The 20,834-nt window shown below is 39.3% G+C and overlaps 1 protein-coding gene across 1 annotated transcript in view; it reads right to left on the bottom strand.

Moving 5' to 3' along the window:
* FAM81B (family with sequence similarity 81 member B) overlaps positions 1–19,868 on the bottom strand; it is a 43,837-nt gene extending 23,969 nt beyond the window's left edge. The window contains 4 exon segments of the mRNA XM_065873672.1: positions 3,441–3,684; positions 16,014–16,078; positions 18,977–19,089; positions 19,754–19,868. Of these exon segments, the coding sequence (XP_065729744.1) occupies positions 3,441–3,684; positions 16,014–16,078; positions 18,977–19,089; positions 19,754–19,868 (537 nt within the window).
* Positions 19,869–20,834: the final 966 nt, after the last annotated feature.

The following is a 20,834-nucleotide window of genomic DNA, read 5'->3' as shown; positions in this document are numbered from 1 at the left end:
TCATAGTAAGAATATTTACACCATGGAAATAGGCAAACACTATAAACCAGGTATTTTATCACTCAGAAAAAAAACTGATTGCTGATTGTTAAACATTTACCAAAGCATCACTGCTTATTATTCTTTTTTTAAAATAAATTTATTTATTTATTTTTGGCTACATTGGGTCTTTGTTGCTGTGCACGGGCTTTCTCTAGTTGTAGTGAGCAGGGGGCTACATTTGTTGAGGTGCGCCGGCTTCTTGTTGCGGTGGCTTCTCTTGTTGCAGAGCACAGGCTCTAGAGCGCAGGCTCAGTAGTTGTGGCACATGGGCTTAGTTGCTCTGCGGCATGTGGGATCTTCCCGGACCAGGGCTTGATCCCATGTCGCCTGCATTGGCAGGCGGATTCTTAACAACTGTGCCACCAGAGAAGTCCCACTGCTTATTTTTCTTAATAAAAAAACTCATAAATAAAAACTAAAAAGCACTAAAATCCAAAAAAACAAATTGGCAAAAGACATTAGATAGATTATTGACAGAGAAAATGTAAATTGTTATAGTCACTCTTAAAAAGTGAAAAAAAGGGAAAGATCTCATTTCTGTCTCATCAAATTAGCAATAATTAAAACGATAAATCTCAATGCTGGGATAGGTGCAGTGAAAAAAGCACTCTCATATAAGGCTAATGGAAGTGTAAATAGACCAGTGTGGCAATATGTGTAAAGAGCTTTTATAGTGTTCTTACCCTGGTAATTCCATTTCCAAGAACGTATGCAATAGGAATAATCCAAATGTGGACACATTTTTGCACAACAATATTTCAATATTAGAATAATTAAGCAAACCATGATGTACACACCATGCAAATAGCTTTTAATGACATACGAAAGGGTTTATGATATAATTTTATATTAAAAATTGTGCTTACAAATGTAGTCTCAGCTTCCTAAAGGGAATGCCTGGAAAGACCAGAGGGAGATGCATCTAGGTATTTGTAGAGAATGCCGTTTGGTGGTGAAATTGTGAGAACTTTTTCCTAGGTTTTAAAATTGTTTCCTAAACTTCCAAATAATTACAGTGAACAAGTATTGCTTTTATAAGTTGGAGGAAAAAAAATGCAATTAAGCAATGTTGTACATGAAATGCTCTTTTCCTGAATTAAAAATAAATTAATTTTCAAACTTTAATTAGCTGCCAGCTTAAAAAATAAATATTTTGATTTAAAAAGGAACAAGCAACTTAACACAACATTGTAAAGCAACTATACTCCAATAAAAATTAATTTAAAAAATAAAAAGGAACAAGAAACTTAACTGCTACAATTATTGTTGATTAAACAAAAAAATTTTTTTTTCATTTCTTTTAAAAACCCAAGTCAAGCTTCTGCTCACACTTGGATCTAACTTGCTGGCTAATTTACAAATGGGCTGATCTGATTAAAGCGTTTAGGTTTTTAAAAAATACTTGGATAGCATCCATTTCTCTATAAATGCTTATTACTTTATAGTCTTAGTTATTTACTAATGGTAGTTTAATACTTTCTTCTTCATAATGTTTTAACTTCATATCTATAGTCTTTAAATACTTCCTAATTCCGTTTTCTGCACAATCAGACCAGTCCTTGTCATTTTCCCTATATATGCCAAATCCTTAACAGGATTGCAAATATTTTGAGATTTCTTTGGTATTTGGAAAATGCTTTGGCTTTGTCTTTTTTCAGAGCTAATCTAAGGTAATTATTATAGGAAAAGAAGCTCTTAGCAAGATTTCAGATATCTGGAAACTTTTTTCCCCTTAAAGCTAATAGTATTTTATTGGGGTATAATTATTATGTATTAAAATATATAAATCAAAATATATCTCTGGATGGATTTTGACAAATATAATCAACTATGTAACAAACACTGAAATCAAAATATAGAACATTCTAGAAGCATTTTGATATTTCTGAGAATGCTGTTCTCTTTTCAATTACCAAGAAGTTTTGATTCCTAAATTAGGATCTTATTTTAGTCCTGGTGCTGTACTTGATTTTCTCATCATCTCAGAGGCACTGAGCCATGTGTCTCTTGTCACTTTCATGAAAGTTCATTATGCCTGGAAACACTTTTGACCACTTTGAGAAGTAACATTGACTCTTTAGGTCCTGCTGTCAATTCAATATGTGCTAAATACTAAAAAAGTGCCTTTTAAAAGCTCACCAAGATTTTTTAACTTTCCACAGTCCCTCAAGTGCAGTATGGCATTATGGGGTCTACAGATAGAAAATAAATTAACAAATATCCTTAGCCTTAAATGTATAGTCATGAGTAAGTCATTGCTGGGTCAATCTCATGGTTTTTGTTTTTTTTGTCTAATCCACTATTCTATCTGATAGGAGAAAAGGACATTATTGTGTGAGGGCACTGTTGTCAATTCTCATAATTCCACACGTTTTGGGCCAGATTTTTAAACTGTATTCTCTGGAACTTTTGCCTGAAAGTTGCTACCCCAGAGTCATAATGCTCATTAGTACTTTAAAAACGCTGAAAGACCTGTAATAAGAATCTACTTGTCTTGGTTTAACCCAAGCATTTCATTTTTTGATCAGAAACTCTATTTTTCCTTTAGCATCTTAAACATCATTCATTCATTCATTTATCTGTTCAAGAAATATTTACAGATTGCTGACTGCCTCTCATACACTGTCATCAGTTTGATGTGGGATTTAGCAGTGAACAAAATGAAGTCCCTGTCCTCACAGAGATTATATTTTATAAGAGAAACACACTAAACAAATAAAGACCATGGTCATTTGCGATAAGTGCTATAGATAAAAATAATGTAGGGTTTAAGGGAGGTTGTGACTGTTGGGGTGAGGAGAGGGTATTTTATGGCATGTCAAGGAACTACCCTCTGATATGATGATTTTTGAGCAGGGACTGAAGGAAATGAAGAATACTTTATAGAAGCATCTAGGGGAAGATGATCCACCCAGAATACACAGCAAGTGCAAAGGCCCTGAAGCCTGAGCATGTTTGCGGTGTTCTAAGAAGAGCTGGGAGCCCAGTGTGGCCAGAGTGAAGGAGAAAGGGGTAGGAGATAGGGTCAGAGTGTGATGGGCCTATGAACTAGCATTCCCACTGCCTAATGAAGACCTCTGTTTGAAATGATTATATTAATAGAATCTTGGAGATTAAGATGAAAATAAGCACCTTAGCACAATGGCTGACATTTAATGTTAGACAGTTGTCTTTTCTGTCACAGAGACATTCAACAAACATTTTCTGAATGTAGAATTTCCTTCTACTTTTTGGCAGAAATGAGAAGTTGAAATATTGACTATTTCCCTCTGAGGCAACTAAACTAAAATCATTTAAACTTAAGTAATAGCGACTCATTTCTCTAGTTGAAAAATGACACTGGTGCTTGATAAACTTTGTCAAGCAATGATGCCAACATATGGGAAATAAAGAACTACCTCAATGTTCTGGCTGAGTTTTTTGACGATGCTGGTGATGGTCTGGATGTGGTTTTCCAGAAGCTTCCTGGCAAGTGACTCCTCCTTTTGAAAGCCATGCGTCCCCTGAAGACAGGCAGAGATATCCTCCTTGATGTGGAAAGCTTGTTCAAGGAGGAAAGCTATGGTGCGACCCTGGTTGTTCAGTCTGTCTTCTAGCTGACTTCTCTGGGTGTTTGGAATGGCAGGAAGAAAAGAATGACCCCTGGTCCAGAAAAGGAAACAACACCGCGGATATTACAAGGATGAACTGGACAAGCCAGAACCAGATCTTGCATCCGCACTCCTACTCCTGTATATATAAAATCCATATATATAAAATCCTATATTTTCTCCCCTGTGAGAAGTCTGTCTGTTAGGACTTTAAACCCTGTGTAGTTAGAATCTCGGTTTATGTCTCATCTGAGAACTGAATCTGACTTATGCCCTGATCTTGTATCATGTATTTTTCCTGTTTTCCAAGCAGGAATTGTTCTACATTTTACCTGCTATTCTAACAAGCCAAGTTGGAGCCACCTAAATTTCATGCCTGATGATTCTATACCGAGGAGTAAGCTGCTTTCTAATTGCTGGAAGAAATAATAGCTCAAAGGCAAAGATTAACAAAAGAGTCAGAAGGTCAACAAAAAGTAAAAAAAATAAATTAGAAAAGGAAAATACAAAGACGAGGGCTATTTAGTATTAAGGCAAAGAAACATGTAAAATCCCAATAGCTCCTACTGGCATTCGCAAATTACCCCTTCCCTTCACAGATGAACTTCTTGGAGAACAAGTTACTTTTGTTGTGTCTTTTTCTTTATTTAATTTACTTTGCTTATTTTTGAGACCTAATCTCGAAGTCATACCCCATAACTTTTGCTTTAGTCCATTCCCTAGAAGCAAGTCACTAAGTTGTGCCCATATTCAAAGCAAGGGGAGTTAGTCTGCACTTCTTGAAAAATGGAGTGTCAGAGGATTTGTGGTCATTTAAAAACCACCACACTGTCACAGTCATCTGACTGGCTTCTCAGGAATATCAAAATGCTTCTAGAATGTTTTATATGTTGATTTGGGTGGTTGTTACTAATTGGTTATATTTGTCAAAGTCCATCCAGATACATACTTAGTATATTTTAGGACATATTAATTATACCCCAATAAAATACTCTTAGTATTAAGAGGAAAAAAGTTTCTGGATCTCTAGAAATCTTGCTAAGAGCTTCTTTTCCTATAATAATTGATTATCCTAGATTGGCTCTGAAAAAAGACAAAGCCAAAACATTTTCCAAATACTATAAGATCTCACTACATCCACATGTCCCAGGGGTGGGAAAGCAGCTGCTCTTCTAGTGTTGCTGCTTCCCGAGGAGCAAAAGGAGAAGACCTGACAGGAGAGGTTGTTCTGTAGGATGGGGAGTGGCTGACTACGGTTTTACTGTGTCTGGGGCTTATCCACACCCCACCTCTCAAGCTCATCGGAGCTGATGACACTTCATTGGCGACCAGGCTCTGACTGAAATCTTCAGGGAAAGATGAACTCACAGGCCAAAATATCAGGACATTTGAGGAGCACAGTCTTTTTAAAAGCAAATTAGCCAACAAATAAACAATCTATTGGATTATCAATTCCTACAAAAGAGAATTACTGCAATATATGCAATGAGAAATTTTTAAAAAAGCTAATAAAGGTATTAAAAGGGAAGATATGGGAAGATATTAGCAAAATGAAAACAACTAGAAAACCTAAACAAGTAGAAATATTAGGCATGAAAAATATAATAGTTGAAATAAAGAGACATAAAAGATGGGATAGCTATGACACAAGAAATAGCTGAAGAATGAATTAGTAACTTAGGAGAGAAGATTGAGAAAATTTACCAGACAGAAGGAGGAGCAGTCACACAACCTGGAGATGCCAAGAGTCAGAATTCAAAACTCACATCTGTCTGACTCCAAAATCAAATGTTAACCTTTACTCCAATATATTCCTGTCATTCTACGAGATAATAAGCAGAAGCAGAAGACACACTTTGATTAACGCTACTGATGTGGCCTAATAGAGTGACAGCAGAAATGACAACAAACAGAAGTGTCCTCAGGCTTCAAAGCTTCTCTTTCCATAGTTCTTTCTTCTCGGTCCTGGCCACCGTTATCCCCTCCACTTTCGCCTCCTAACAAAGAGTGCATCTTCCACACAACAGCTAGAGTGATCTTTCTAAAAGTGTGAAGATAGAACTTGCCTACTGAAAACCCTCTGATGGCTCATCCATTCTCCCGAAATAAAATCCTGGCTCTCCTTTCCAGCCTCATCTCCTCCCACCCTTCCCTACACAGACCAATGTCTTTCTGCTCCTCAAACACGCCAAGCGGTTCCTAGCTCAGAGCCTCGGGATCTGCTATTCCTCCGGCTTAGAGGGCAGTCTCTTCATGGCTGCCTGCTTCCCATTCTTTAAATATCAACTTCAATATCCCCTCCTCAGGCAAACCTTCCACTCAGTCACTTTCTATCATAATACCCCATTTCACCTTCTCCATAACATTTGTCATTACCTAAAATCATCATATTTACTTGTTTGTGTTTATTTTCTGCCCTTCATCACTAGAATGAAAGTTCCCTGCAGGCAGGCACTTTATCTAACTTGTTCTCCACGGTTTCCCCAACACTGAGAAGAGTGCCTGACACATAGCAGGTGGTCAATAAATATTTGTTGACTGACTGATTGCTGTAGCTGGACTGTTTCCTTAAGTCTCAGTTGTTAGAAAATTGGAGGAAAAAATGGTTCCACAAAGCTCCAAGTTGTTAGAGCCTGAAAGTTTTCAGTTTCCTTTCTCGAGCGGTATAAAATAGCTTCAGCCTGGGTGAGATTCATCTTTCCTATCACCTGCACATCTGAGGAACAGAGATGGCTTAGCTAAGTGTTTCAGTAGTAAGATTCCATCCACCACTCATTTGGCTCAAAAATGTTCTTCTGGAAAACTACCAAATGGAGCCTCATATATATAAAATCCATTTTTCTAAAACCCCAGCATGCTGACGGTGCTACCCTGGATGGGATGTATGAGTCACAGGCAGAAGGGAAGAGGATGTCAGGCCCTGCTGATGGTGACACATAGCCTAGCAGTGGATTGCAGATTTACTCATTGTTTTCCTTGAGCTGGTGCTTCTTTCTGGTCTCCAGACAATCTGCAGCCTGGATTTGCCGGTGAAAGAGATCTTCATTCGTTCTGTACAGACCCTTGTAAATCATGCTGAATTCCTCTCAAAGTTTAGAATTTCTTCTCTCTTAGGTGTTCTCATTGTGGCAGACACAGTTGGTTAACTTCTTAATAGCCATCCCTGCTTCTGCCTGACTCGGTACGTCCTCCTGTCCCCCATGTCCTTCAGGGTGGGGTGGGGTGCAAGCTAACCATGGTGGTCCCATTCTTCTGGGCTGAGATGCAGTTGGTTTAGGTAGGAGCACGCGAAGCAATACTGGCCAATGAGATGCAAAGGGAAACCTACTGTGGGGCTTCTGGGTAAGGTTGCTTTGCCTTTAAGAAGACATACCCAAGGAGAACCTTCTCTCTTTTTTGCTGGATGTAGTCATGTCTGTGTGTGATGCCTGGAACTGCTGAAGCTACCTGTGATCATGAGGGGAAAGAGGATGGCTGGGAAGAAGGATAGAAAACACCTGGGTGTTTGATGATGTTGTTAAGCCTCCAAATTAACCAAATTCTAGATTTTTAATGTGAACTAATGAACGACCTTACATTTAAGCCGTTTTGGTTGGGGTTTTCATGGGTAGCTGAAAGCACTGTATCTGTATCTAGTAACTTACCAATAAAAATGTCAGTTGAAATAGAAATGGATCAGTAAATATTTACTAAATGTCTACTCTAGTCCATGTACAATGTATAAAGGTCCTGTCCCTCCGGGAACTTAGTCTGATTCAGTGTTTCTTGTGAAGAAACTTGCATTAGTATCATGGGGGTGGAGAAGGGAGGGAAGTCGCTAAAATGCAGATTCCGTGGCACCACTATAGACTTACTAAATCATAATTTTGGGGGTGAGGGGAAGAACAAGAATATGTATTTTAAATAAGCACTTAGATGAATCTAATATATTCTTAGGACTGAACATCACTGATTTATTTAAGACTGGTCATATGAGTCATGACCAGTCTTGAAGGCATAAAGGTAAAGAACATATAATGAGGTGCTGAGGTGTGAAATGTGGACTCTGAGATTTCAAATCATGCAGACATTCAGAGGCAGCTTGGCAAGTTGGAAGGCAAGGTAGACCAAGGGTAGAATACAGGTTCCACCACTTACCAACCAAATATTTCTGTTCATTCATTTTAGACAGAGGTAATGGGGCCACTTTGCCATATGGCTGTTAAGTTCTGAGATCACATGTAGAAGCAGGTGGTAGGGAGCAGTGAGACCTGCACTGCCGTCCAGGCTCACACGGGGCCTATGTGCACTCAGTCTTCGGGTGTGTTGTTGGCTGGTATCAGGATTGTATCCAGAAAGGGCATTGTATCCAGAAATGTCTGAGGAAACAGACCTAAGCCAGTAGATGGGCCAGTGGAACAGGGCTGCCACCTCTGCTCAGATGCCAGCCTGTGGTCCTGCCTTTAGAGTTGGCCTCAATGTTGTTGCTCTTTGGCGCATGGAAGGAAGCCTTGCAGGGCAGCACCTAGCGCTATGTGAATGTATTTGCCTGCAACCATGGGACATTAAATGGCACATAAATGATGGACTGTAGTTACTTATTTTCTTTTAGCTCTTAACATTTATTTTTAAAAGTTATATTTAAGTGGAGAATGTTCCTTTTTGAAATGTCTTTTCATGTCTGAGATTTACTATTGGAGTATTATTATTGTTGTTTATTAATGATGCTTAATGAAGCACCAAATCATGCTCTGTTTAGTTCTATTTGCATGATTCCTACAGGATGAAGATAGAGCTTATATATATGTTTCCTATTTTTTGCTGTAAGGAAAGGGAATATTATTTTCCAACGGACTTTTCTAAATCAGTGACTGGAATAACATTCAACACACGAACATTCTCAGTCTTCTAAGAGAGATTCCTAGTAATACTGTTGTTCAAAACATCAGATCATCCACAAGTTTAAAAACTGAGGCTTTTCATGAGTAGCGAGATGTGGCTACCATGAATTTTAAAAATTCACTGCTTTATTAGTATATCATAGCAGTGGGACTTATATATCTAAATTTAACTGTGAAAGAAAGATATAACGAATATTCCAGACTCGTGCAGATGGAGTTACTAACCACAGGAGGAAGTATTCCTAGGGGGCCTTTTCAGAGGGATATTTGGATTTTATATAAATCATTGATTATGTAGCTGACAACTGAATCTGAACAGATTTCCCACAAACTCTGAGTTCTATTTCTCTGCAACTCAATGTGACTTACACCAGCTGTGCTGTTGCTGGCAGATGCATTGGTACATAGTAACTCTCACTTCTCTGCCCGTTCTGTTCTTGCGACTAGAGCACTAAATTTACTTAGATCTTAATAACCATTTCAGCAACCTGTAATATTCAAGAGACAAAAATTTGAAAATTTAAGCCCCTTTCTAGAACACAAAAGGGCATAACTGAAGAGAGTTTTCATTTCCGTGAGATTTATTCTATGACTAGTTACATTCTCAGTGCATAGAGTCCTGCAAAAAAAAAAAAAAAAAAATTGAAAAGTGGCATTTCAGAGAATATTTTGCTGCCTCACAAAAATAATCTGTGAGTGTGTGTGTAGAGTGATGGAACTGAAAATGTCTTTTCTATGGTTTCTCCATTGCTTGTTCCTAAGCATTACCCTGGCAGATGGTTTTGGTGGCTCTAGAAGCCTCCATTGCTGAGTTTTACACAGGACTGAATGCTGTAGGTGGGGGAGGGAGGCATCTCCTGTTTTAAATAACACATAACAGGAAGAAGCAGCCCAGCGGGACTGGGTCAGCATGGGGTCTTCGTGGAGGAGCTAGGAAAGGGAAGGACTCCAAATAATGACCTGGCCGAGAAGAGACTGGCTGTGGATCTTTTCCAGAGGCAAGTTATGTAATATGTGAGGCAAACTCCCCGTGTTCAGTAACATTTTCAATAAAATTACAGAATTAGTAATGTACCTATTGTGATTGGCTTTCTGGTAGAGGCATTCGGGTTGGCAGGTGTTCCTGAGTCCCTGTGTGAATGGGGGCTCGGTGGACACCCGGGTGACACAGGGGCAAGATGTAAATGGCAGCAGCAAGTTGTTTTGAGGGTGTTTGGAGTTCTTACAGCGTTTTCTAGGGCTCTTGAGATGCTTACCTATATTACCTTGCTAATGTTGGGCTCTGAGAGTTATTTATGTGAGTCTCCAGGGGAAAGAACACTCTACTTGGAGTTGGAAGACTGGGGGCTCGAGCTCTGCCTCTGCCACTTAGTACCCTTAACGCGTATTAAGCTGTCCAGAAGCGAACTCCTTATTTGTCCTGTGGAGATGACTCCTGCCCTACTTATTTGGCTGAAGTTTTTCAATTTACATAATGTATCTGAAGTGCTTTGTAATGTCTACAAGGGTCATATACGTGCCTTCTTGTTCTAATCATTAGTAATGATTAGATGGTGCCATGGGCTGAATCGTGTCCCCACAAAAAGATATGTTGAAGTCCTAACCCCCACCCCCACCCCATACCACAGAATGTGACCTTAGAGGTCATTGCGGATGTGATTAGTCATACCTACTGAGGTCTTACGGGGTTGGTGGGCCCCTAATCCAGTATGACTGATATCCTTGTAAGAAGATGGCTGTGTGATGGCAGAGACACAAGGAGGAGACCACGTGAAGGTGGAGGCAGAGACTGGAGCGAGGCAGTTACAAATCAAGGAACATCAGGGCTGCTGGCTGTCACCAGAAGCTAAGAGAGACCAATGGGACATGTTCTCCCCAGAGCCCTCAGAAGGAATCAACCTGCAGACACCTTGATTTCAGACTTCTAACCTCCAGCATTGTGAGATAATACTGTTTGAAGCCACCCAGTTTGAGGTACTGTATTGTGGCAGCCCTAGGAAACTAATACAAATGGTAAATTATTTGAGGGGAGCTTCTAGCCCAAGAGAAATGTAAGGAATCTATTATTATTACTGTTTTCTCTCTCCATAATGCTTAGTCAACATAGCACTTTCATAAACATGATTTCATTTCATCCCCACAACTTGTCCTTGGCATAAGTAAAATTTTTCTCAATTTAGGTGGAAACTAAAGCTTAAAGATGATCAGTAATCCAGCTGGGAAACATTTCAACCTGCCCCCTTGACTCTTTTTCCCTACACCACAGCACATTTGTTTAGACCAGTTAGTAGTTCTGCCTGTTATATTTGAATTTTTCTCAGAGAGATAAGATATATTGATTCCCCTGCATATATTTATAAAAATATAAATATATATTCAAGGTATTTATAGGTATAAAGTTATATACATGTAACTGGCATATATATTTACACATGTATATTTCTCTGCATATATAAATATGTATTCAAGATGCATATGTTTATATATAATGTTATATATAATTTGTATATATAAATATATTCCTCTGCATTTATATATATATTTATATATATATATAAAACTTGCTTCCAACATCATGTAATTTGTCACCCCAGTTACCTTTGCTTGGCTCACATCTCTCCGTGGAGCCCTAAGGGTCCTCTTTGTGGCCCAGAGGTTGGAGAGGCTCCCTCTCTGCTCTAGTGAACTGAGACTAGCCTCGACCTCACCTCAGCACAGTTCTCACACTTGAGCAGAAACTCTCAGATGTGGCAAGAATTCAGTCCCTCCTGGGGTGGGAGGAACTAAGCTTCATGTGGGCAGCTCCTGCCTGGACTGATATGGGAGTGCTGTGGGTAATGCCCAGTTCCTGTAGCTGTGTCTACCCCCAGCACAGTGAGATGATGCCAGAGAGAGAGTAAAAGACTGCATTGTGGCTGATGGTAGTGCCTCCCAGGCTGCCTACATCCCACACAGGGACACCCATGGAGGAAGATCACATGTGGCTGCCTTCACATCTTCCATGCTGCGAGGGATGGGCTGGAGGTGACGATGTCCCAGGCTCTATGTGTGTGTGTGTTGAGAAGATAGCTGGCAGGGGGTGTGGATAGCGAGTGGTTAAGAAAATAGGCTTTGGAAATTTCTGTGTTAGATTTCTGTGTTAGAATCTTGGTCTGTCATTGCACTGTGTGACCTTGGGCAAGTATTTGACTTCTCTGTGAACCCCAGTGACTTCATCTTTAAAATAGTGACACTCTCCACCTCTTAGGGTTATTGTGAGGATTAAATGAGATGATTAACACGGAGTAAGAGCTGGAAACGTTAACGCTGAATGCGGTCAGTGGGGCTAGAGAACTGTGCAGGGTGGGAGGGGGTCTGTCAGGTAATAAGTAACTTGCTAACATCCCAGAGTGCCCCATGTATCTTTTTTTTATAAGTTATGCAGACTATTTTGAGCTTTCTCACCTGGAAGCTAGTTGCCCTTGAAGATGTATATGATACTGCAAAATAAAACCCAAGAGATCTCCAACCTAACACGACCTATCCCATAAAGAGCTCAACCAACAGTGTTTTGTCTTCCTTTCCTGTGTACTCTAATGTGAAATATCTGTCTTCATGTAGCAACAAAAGCAATGCATCAAAGTATAATAAAATGGCTGTCATGGTACTAAGAAAAAAACCTTGAAAATGAATAATTCCCAGACCCTGAATGCCCTATTCTACTTACAAGTAGAGATCATTACTAATTTATTATTTTGCCCGTTTGACTCACTGATAGTTTTATACATCCAAATTTTGCATACTATTCTTTGGCTGTCAACCAGACCCGCATCTTCCCAAAATGTACTCCTGAGAGAACTCCTGAGATGTATGTTGGCTGTAGCCCAGCCTGGACAACTCTTCAGTACAAAACAATTTCATTTTCTTGGCCCAGATAGCATTACAGTTCGGGTTTGTACTTCCCTCCCTTTTATTCCAGCTCTCTTTGCCCCTGTGTTGTTTCTGCCTCACCACAGGAGTGTTCCTGCCTTAGAAACTTAGCTTTCCCCTGTATGTCCCCATGGCCCACTTTCTCATCTCCTGGTTTTTGCTCAAATGCTAACTTCTCAATGAACTCTACCCTGGCCAGACCACCTAACAATGTGTATCTCTTCCTCTTACTAGAACAAAAGCTCCATGAGGACAGGGTCTTTGTTTTGTTCACTGAAAACCCTCCAAGTGCCTAGCATAGTGCCTGGCATGTAGTAGATTGTCAATTAATAGTTGTTAAGTGAATAAATGGTTATAACCAGTTTTTGAAGACCAGAGAGTCTAAGGGAGGGAAGAGACCTTAGAAATTATTTGATTTGGTGGTGAGAAACTTATTTTTTTCAGGAGAGTCAACTGAAGGAGAATTAAAAAGTAATTTATGGGCAGTATTTGTTTTCTACACCATATGAAATCCTGTGGGGGAATAACATATGTTCTTAAATCTTAACCACTCACTTTATTACATAAAAGAGTGTTTATGAGTTTAAACTGTGGGCAGAGTTGAGAAATAGAAAGTAGTGGTGGCTCTGATCTGCAGCCTGGAAATGAATTCTGGGTCTTACCTTGAACAGAGACAGCCCTTGGGACTCAGGCACCTAAAACCCCACCCCATTTTATAAAGGAGGCAGAGATTGCCTGGAGAAGCAAAGACATTTTAGTTTTCTCAAGGTCACATGGCTGATTACAGGCAGATTCAAGAGTGGACCTAGGTGCCTAGCCTCCATGCCATGCTCCTTCTACCAGCAGAAGAAAAAGAAGAAAAAGAAAAAGTCTCTGGTGCTTTTCTGCTTAATTAAGCTTAAGTGAGCATTGACTACGCCGTCATGAACTCAGCAGATATCTGTTCATTGTGAATCTATAAACACATGTGGAAATCAGAATTATTTACTGCCTTTAATATAATGTCACCATAATTGTCCTAGAAATGATTGCAAGCATTCTGCCTGCCCCTGCTGCATGGATTATTAATATGACCCAACATTTAGCAAGTGTGGGTGATGCTCCAGCTGCCTGAGGCTGAGAAGGGCCCTGTACATGCTCAGTCTGCCTTTCTTTTTGATGTGCTCATCTCTAGCCAAACCTTGTTCATAGACTAGGCATCATCTCTTTTGTTGCTGAATTTTTACTCTTTTCAGTTGTTTTTATTATTTGTTTTTAGTATTGCCTATAAATATGCCCACATAGATTTATAAGGCAGAACCTCTGAGAGTATGTAACATATATTCAGGCTGTTTAATGAATCGATAATGACTTTTACTTGTGTGAGTACTCTGCTTGCATATCAATACATTTGTTGCCATTCAATACATACTATGACTGCGAGGAAGAAGTTATTTTTAAAATTATTGTTTTTTATGTTTATTTTGTTGGATTCGATATGTCAATTCAAAATATCTGCACTGATGATTGAAATGCCCAAATGCCATTTTGCTTTTCCGGTTAATCAGCTACCCAGGAGTCTGCTGCTCTAAGCAGAGCCCTAAAGATTCAATTGCTCCACCATTATTCTCCATTAAATCTGTCAACTACAGTTCCTTAGGAATTGATATTCAATGCATCATGATAGGCTACTGTAGGGGTATCAGAAAGCATTAAGGCCAGAGAGTCCCTGCCTTTAGGGAGTTTGCAGCCTGCTCTGGGAGATTAGAGGAGTGAGACCAAAGGAAAACCAGCCATCTTAGGCAGTACATAGAAAGTTCTTAGATATATGACTTGGACAAAAAGAGAAGGGATGTGGGAGGGATCACGGTGGAAATGAATGTTGGGGTCATCATGCTTTTGCTCTGAATTATAGACTATTTCTTTCCCTTTGTCTTAATTTTAGTTTCTCTGGAATCCAAGAAATGGCAAAAATTTCCTTGGATTTCGTTTTAAGTTTGTTGCCATCTTCCAGGAATTTTCTCTCATTTCCTATGATGTAAGTCACCATCCTGAGCTAAAGAAATCCACTTGGGTTCATACTGGAATTTGACAGATCAGAAGAACCATTTCTATTTTGTTTGTCATGTGGAGAGTCAGGTGGGAATAGGTCTTTGTGTTCTCCTTGGATGGCAAGGTTAGCCAATACATCTTTATAATAATTATTTTTGTGCATACCACATTCATTGTACTTAACTAAGAAAAAATGCCATCCATCCAAATGTCTCATTTCTAAACATTAAAAAAACCTTTCGGGCTTCCCTGGTGGCACAGTGGTTGAGAGTCCACCTGTCGATGCAGGGGACACGGGTTCGTGCCCCGGTCCGGGAAGATCCCACATGCCGCAGAGCGGCTGGGCCCGTGAGCCATGGCCGCTGAGCCTGCGCGTCCGGACCCTGTGCTCCGCAACGGGAGAGGCCACAGCAGTGAGAGGCCCACGTACCGCAAAAACAAAAACAAAAACAAAAAAAACCCCTTTCCCCTTGTTTGGTTCCATTCTCTAAATTACAGCCTCATTGTCACATAAGCAAATACAAATCATGGGTAGCATGAAAAGAGGGACTGAAATACTGTGGTTGAACTTTTTGGAATGCCTTAAATTCAGCTGGCTAAGGAACAGGGAAATTCTTAATCGTGAACATACTGTAATATTAGTGATTTTTAAAACTTTGTCATCTTCATTGTTAAAAGTAATTTAAAAAATGAAAATCCATTTTCTTTTCATGTTGAATCATTTTCTTTCTTTGGTCAATTTTTTTCACTGTGGTCATGATGTATATTTTAGAATCAGAATTATTTTAAAGATACAGTGAGTGGGTCTTAGAGAGTTTCTAGTTCATCTGGCAAATGAGCCTCTTCATCTGGCAAATGAGAGAACAAGCCCAGAGACATATGGGACTGCGTGAAGTCATGCAGAAAATTACTGGAAAGCCTGAGACTAAATCCCAAGTGCCCTGAGAACATTAATGCGCACATCAGACCTAATCCCCCTCTGACATACTCAAATAGAAACTCAAACTAATATGCCTTGCCCTGTATCCTTCCTTTACAAATTGGAATTCTAGGATCTTTTGGACAATGTGCATGTTATCAATTGTATGCTATATTTCCAAGTCCCCGGAGCTCTCCCCCTTTTGTAGACCTTCCCTGGATGAGCTCCAGGTGTGACACTGTAAATAGCAGAAACAAAAACGTTCTGATGATTAGTTTAATATATTTCAAAATTTCCTGAGTTTTTATCATGAAATGTTAACATATTTATTTGGTTTATTTTGAAAGTCACAGTTAACTATATCCAATCTTGTCATATGTCATTCATTGCCTATGTTGTGTTATTCATAAATCTATAGGAACCTATGGAGGTTACTTAAAGAGGAAACAGTAAAATTGGCTTGTTCTGTTAATCAGAGAGGAATAAGAGAGAGGTTCGTCTTCTTGAGATGTTTTAATGCAGTCCTTCTGAAAGCAGAGAACTAGTTTAGATGAACTCAAAGATCTCATTCAGGCACTTTAATTTCTAACGTAATCATCAAGTATAGTAAATAGTTAAAACTGTTGTAATTCACAGACTTACTTGTCAACATATTCAACTAGATCTGTAGAATTCTTGGTTGACATTTTGGCTGGAGATAATCTTACCTAAAACAAAGGTCATGGGTTTAAAATGTATCATTAGCTACTTTACAGGGAAATCTTATCTATCTTATAATGTTTTAACTGAAAACAAAATATGTGCTATAGATCATAGATCACCAGCCCAGTTAATCTTGCACATACCCCCATTTGTACTGCTCAAGGCTAAAATCAAAATCAAGTTCTGGGAAGATTCTAGAGTGTTGCATTTCATAGATTTGGTATCATAGTTAAGAAAAATTTTCAGGAAAAGTCAAAGCCATAGATTATTCTTGGATAATTTTTTAATGAAATAGCAAATGATTATTGGCGGAGTTACTAAAGATGTCCTCATAGAGTGAATTATTCCTGACATGGTGAATTCTGAGGGGAATCAGCTAATTTTTGAAAACAAAGCCAAAACCTAGAAAAGTAGTCTATTCAAATAATTTTGTTTTCTAAGAAATCTGGATGTCAGATTCTTATAGTCAATGAGAAATAAAAGTACAGAGCATTGTTACATACATAACTTCTAGTGCTAAACATAGTTGGCCGTACAAACACAACTAATTCAATAAAATGGTACTAGAAAGTTCTACTTGCATGAAAATTCATAATTTTGTAGCATTTCTAGGAGGAAAGAGGTTACCAAATGTACTCACTATTTTGCTTATGCTGAAAATGTTTTAACCTCTAATGTTCTCTTATTTAAGTTTAAAAAACAAGACAGATTTACCTTCATTCTAATAGCCTCTCACTGAATTGGATTCAATAGGGAGAGTATGAGTTGTATTCCACCTCAGTTAAAAACGTAAGCAAAATATGTTTCTAGGATATTTTTTCTTGGTTTACATTATTATATACTAGAATGATGAGCAGAATATGTTAAGACCCACTACAGAAATCATTCCTTTTGCAAATGCCTTAGGAACAACCATATTTTACTTCTTAGTTTAGGGCCAAAGAAGCTTAATTGGAACCCCTCTCCTCCAATAAAAGTTAAAGAAAAAAAGTAAGGTAAGTTTCTTATCAAAGAAGTTAATATAGGACACCTGACAATAATCAGGCTCTCCTGACCAGCCCACTCCGTGGTGGGAATCAGAAAAAGCTTGAGGTTGCTCAGATGGAGCCAGTGAGTTGCTGTGACTGTGCTTTAGATCCTCTCTCCCCAGTGCTGAGTGGGGTTTGCAATGGGTCTGATGCTCCGAAGCCAGGTCTTCCCTTAGAGAGTGGATTTACTAATACACTGGGCAGCCAGGTGTCCACGTTATGGAAACCATCCTAACTCCCTAGAGAATGGGATTGGTCCTCTGCCCTGGTTCCTGTTTTCACTCTGGATTCCAGCTGGAACAGTACTGTGCCCTGGGCTCCTCACCTGCTTAACGGCAGCTCTTTCCTTCTCATCTCTCCACTGCTACAGTCTGGCCTGTGGGAGATTGTGGGCTGGTCCCTGGCCTTGTATGTTTGGAACCTAGTAGTCCTTTGTGAGTACTTGTGGAATGAAAGGGTGTGATGAATACTGTGTCCAAGGGCACTACGTTACTGGCTTATTGTCTTCCTTTCTCCTTCCGAGGTGAAGCAATTGGATATGCCTGTTTTATTTATTTATTTATCTGTTTTATTTGTATTTCGTTCATTTTTAAGTCTTATTTGGAAGACTATAAATAGCATCCTCTTAAAAGCACACCTACAACTCACATACGTGTAAAGTAACAAATGCGAAACCTGACGATGCAAGGAAATTTGGAAAAATATAGAAAAAGTAAAAGGTACAGAAAAAAATTCTCTTTTAATTCTAAAGCAAAAGCTGTTAACATTGTGGCATATTTATTTACTCTTTGTGCAATTTTTTGATGTATCTAAGACTAAATTTTCATATTTTTGCTGACTCAATATGTCAGCTCTTCCATCCCTATTCCTACGGACTAAGTAAGCATAATTATATCAAATTTGTTTCACAAACAACTTTATGATTATTATGGAACATTTTACATGTATTAGTTTTCATCTGTTTCATAATAATGCTTTATGGCTTAACGGACTATAAAATACTTTCACATATGACGTGATTTCATTCTTAAAACAGCCCTTTAAGGTGGGAATCATTACCTTTAACTTATGGATAACAATAGTTACCTTAAGTAACTGAAATCTTTATTACAGAAAGAACTTAAGATAATTATTTTTATAGGTGAGGAATCTGAGGATCAGAGACGGAACTTACTTAAGATCATATAGATTATGATAATAATCAGACTATGTCCTTCCTACCTGCTAAGTCCTTTATCTTAGTGGCTCATTCAAACTCCACATCTTTATCTGATAGGCCAAATTAGCCCATTTCACCGCAGAGGAAACAAGAGAGTTTAAGTAATTGTCCAAGTCACACAGCCAATATGTGGTACAGCCAATAGATACCAAAAATCAGTCCTTGACATTGTGCTAGCTTTCCAGTCCTCTTCCCATCACAAGAGGCTGCATCTGCTGGTCAGGTGTTTGAGAATTACAATGCAAAGTCTAAAAACCCTGCTTGTTTGAATGTTCTTTTTCATTAATGGGGAAGATATGACAAGTCCATACCAATAAAAATTCTAGTTAGCTATTCTCTGTTTTATGTTAGAGATAATGTCTCCATTTGGAGTTTATCATCTTTCCTTTTAAATCTTCACAAAAATAATTGTCAAATTTTTGTTAACTTTTATCTCCACATATTAAAAGTCAGTGCAATGAACGTATCGACACATTTTTCTTTGCAGCTTGTGCTGGCATCAGTCACTTTAGCAAAGCAGGACAAACAGGAGATGTGGGAGAATGAAAAGAAAAGCAACTCTTCCAGGACTCCTTAGATCTCTCTAAGCAACATTAAGCTTTAAAGAAGCTGAGCAAAATATTCTATTTTGAATATGAATATCTAAAAGTACTTGCTTTCTTTTCTTGGTCACTGGCTGAGCCAACAAGGGGGCCATCAGGTTCATCTGGCTCTTCCGCGGCAGTGGCAGTCGTGGCAGTCGGGGAGGAACTTTTGTATACATCCGTATCTAGGCAACCAGAACGCTGAGTCAGATTAGGAACTATGGCAAGTGAATTTTTGCAGTGGTGGCAATTTTCTACTTTTTTAAATTGAGGGCAGTTTCTATACATACGGTGAAATTTAAAGGGAGGCTTCCAATTTCTTTTAAACTTCTTCCCTTCTCCCCACCCCAGTTCTCTCCCAGGTCCCCATCACACCTACAGAAAGAGCTTATCACCTCAGGTACTGACATGAGACAGTCAGGAAACTTAAGATGCACTCATTTAGAGCAAGCTGTTCTAAAATAATAGGAAATGATTCCTCACCCTATTGTGCCGAAGCCATCTGAGGATCTTCTTTGGGATTTGCTACCTTGTTTGTATGTAAGAAGAAATACAAGTAAGATAGCAAAGTACGAGAAATTTAGAGTCCTTGAGTAATCCATGAGATAAACACCTGAACTCCTGATGCCTGATTTCCTGACTTTATTTTTATTTATTTATTTATTTATGTTGCGGTACGCGGGCCTCTCACTGTTGTGGCCTCTCCCGTTGTGGAGCACAGGCTCCGGACGCGCAGGCTCAGCGGCCATGGCTCACGGGCCCAGCCGCTCCGCGGTATGTGGGATCTTCCCGGACCGGGGCACGAACCCGGGTCCCCCTGCATCGGCAGGTGGACTCTCAACACTGCACCACCAGGGAAGCCCCTGATTTTATTTTTTGTTGATTGGATATTTTTTTGAAAGGGCACAGATATTTTTAATTTTCTCTCTCAGAAAGCCAAAGTACTAAGGAATCTTGATCGCATCCAGACTAAAGTCTTCATGTTTCTGGGGCACCTTCCTGGGGTGGCCCAGCAACATTGTAGCTGCAGGAAGGATCTGTGATGTCAGCGGGGTTGGTTTTCACTCTTTAAGTCGTTGAGTCCCTGGATTTAGGAGCTTCAAGCGTTTTCCTTAATGCTCAGTGTTGTAAAACTCACTGGGTCCTTCAACACTTCTTTGTCTCAATGGATGGGAAGTGGTTATTTTTAAACTGATATTTCACACCCTTCCCCTGATCTCACCTACACCGTTTGGTAAGAGACCACTTTCCATCAAATTAGACAAAGAAAATGAGATGCTGCCATACTCTGGAATCTTCCTCCAAGTATACTAGTTAAGGCAGCTAACTTTTCTAGGCCACCAGGGAAAGCATCACAAAGAATGCAGCCATGACAGGTGGGTGGGTGAACTTGGGCTCTGTAGACAAAATTTTGTTCAGTGATTTGGCTTGTTTAAAAAAGATGTGGATTGTTTTAACTCTGAAATATTTTCGTGAGGTTTAATATTAGAATTTGCGTTCTTTGCTAATACCACTTGACCCTCACATACAGAAATGATGTCATTGGCTGAGTTACTTTTCAAATGATGGTGCTGAGTTTGCCTTGCTCCGAGGACATGCAGGAGATACAGGATGCTGCATGACAAATTTTGATCCCACAGATAAAAGAACGCATGATTTTTGGCTTCGAAGGTGTGTCTTCAAGTGTTAAGCTAAGTCCTTAAAACTTAGAGATATACTATTTAATGGTCTGCAAGCAGTCTAAAACGCTCATGACACCACTCTAATTGTCATTTTATAGAGTGCCAAGTGAGACGGACACACCAGTGACTGAGTGCAGGTGGATATGGGTGCTAAGGGAGTTGGTTAGAACCCTGACTTCTCAGCCTACTGGCTATTTACTTTGGGCAAAATTACCTCCCTTCTTCAAGCCTCAGTTTTCTCATCTGTT

The sequence above is a fragment of the Phocoena phocoena genome, chromosome 3 (assembly GCF_963924675.1).
Source record: "Phocoena phocoena chromosome 3, mPhoPho1.1, whole genome shotgun sequence".
Classification (NCBI taxonomy): Eukaryota; Metazoa; Chordata; class Mammalia; order Artiodactyla; family Phocoenidae; genus Phocoena; species Phocoena phocoena.
Note: the sequence above shows the minus strand (reverse complement) of the source record. Positions and strands in the feature narration are given on the sequence as shown.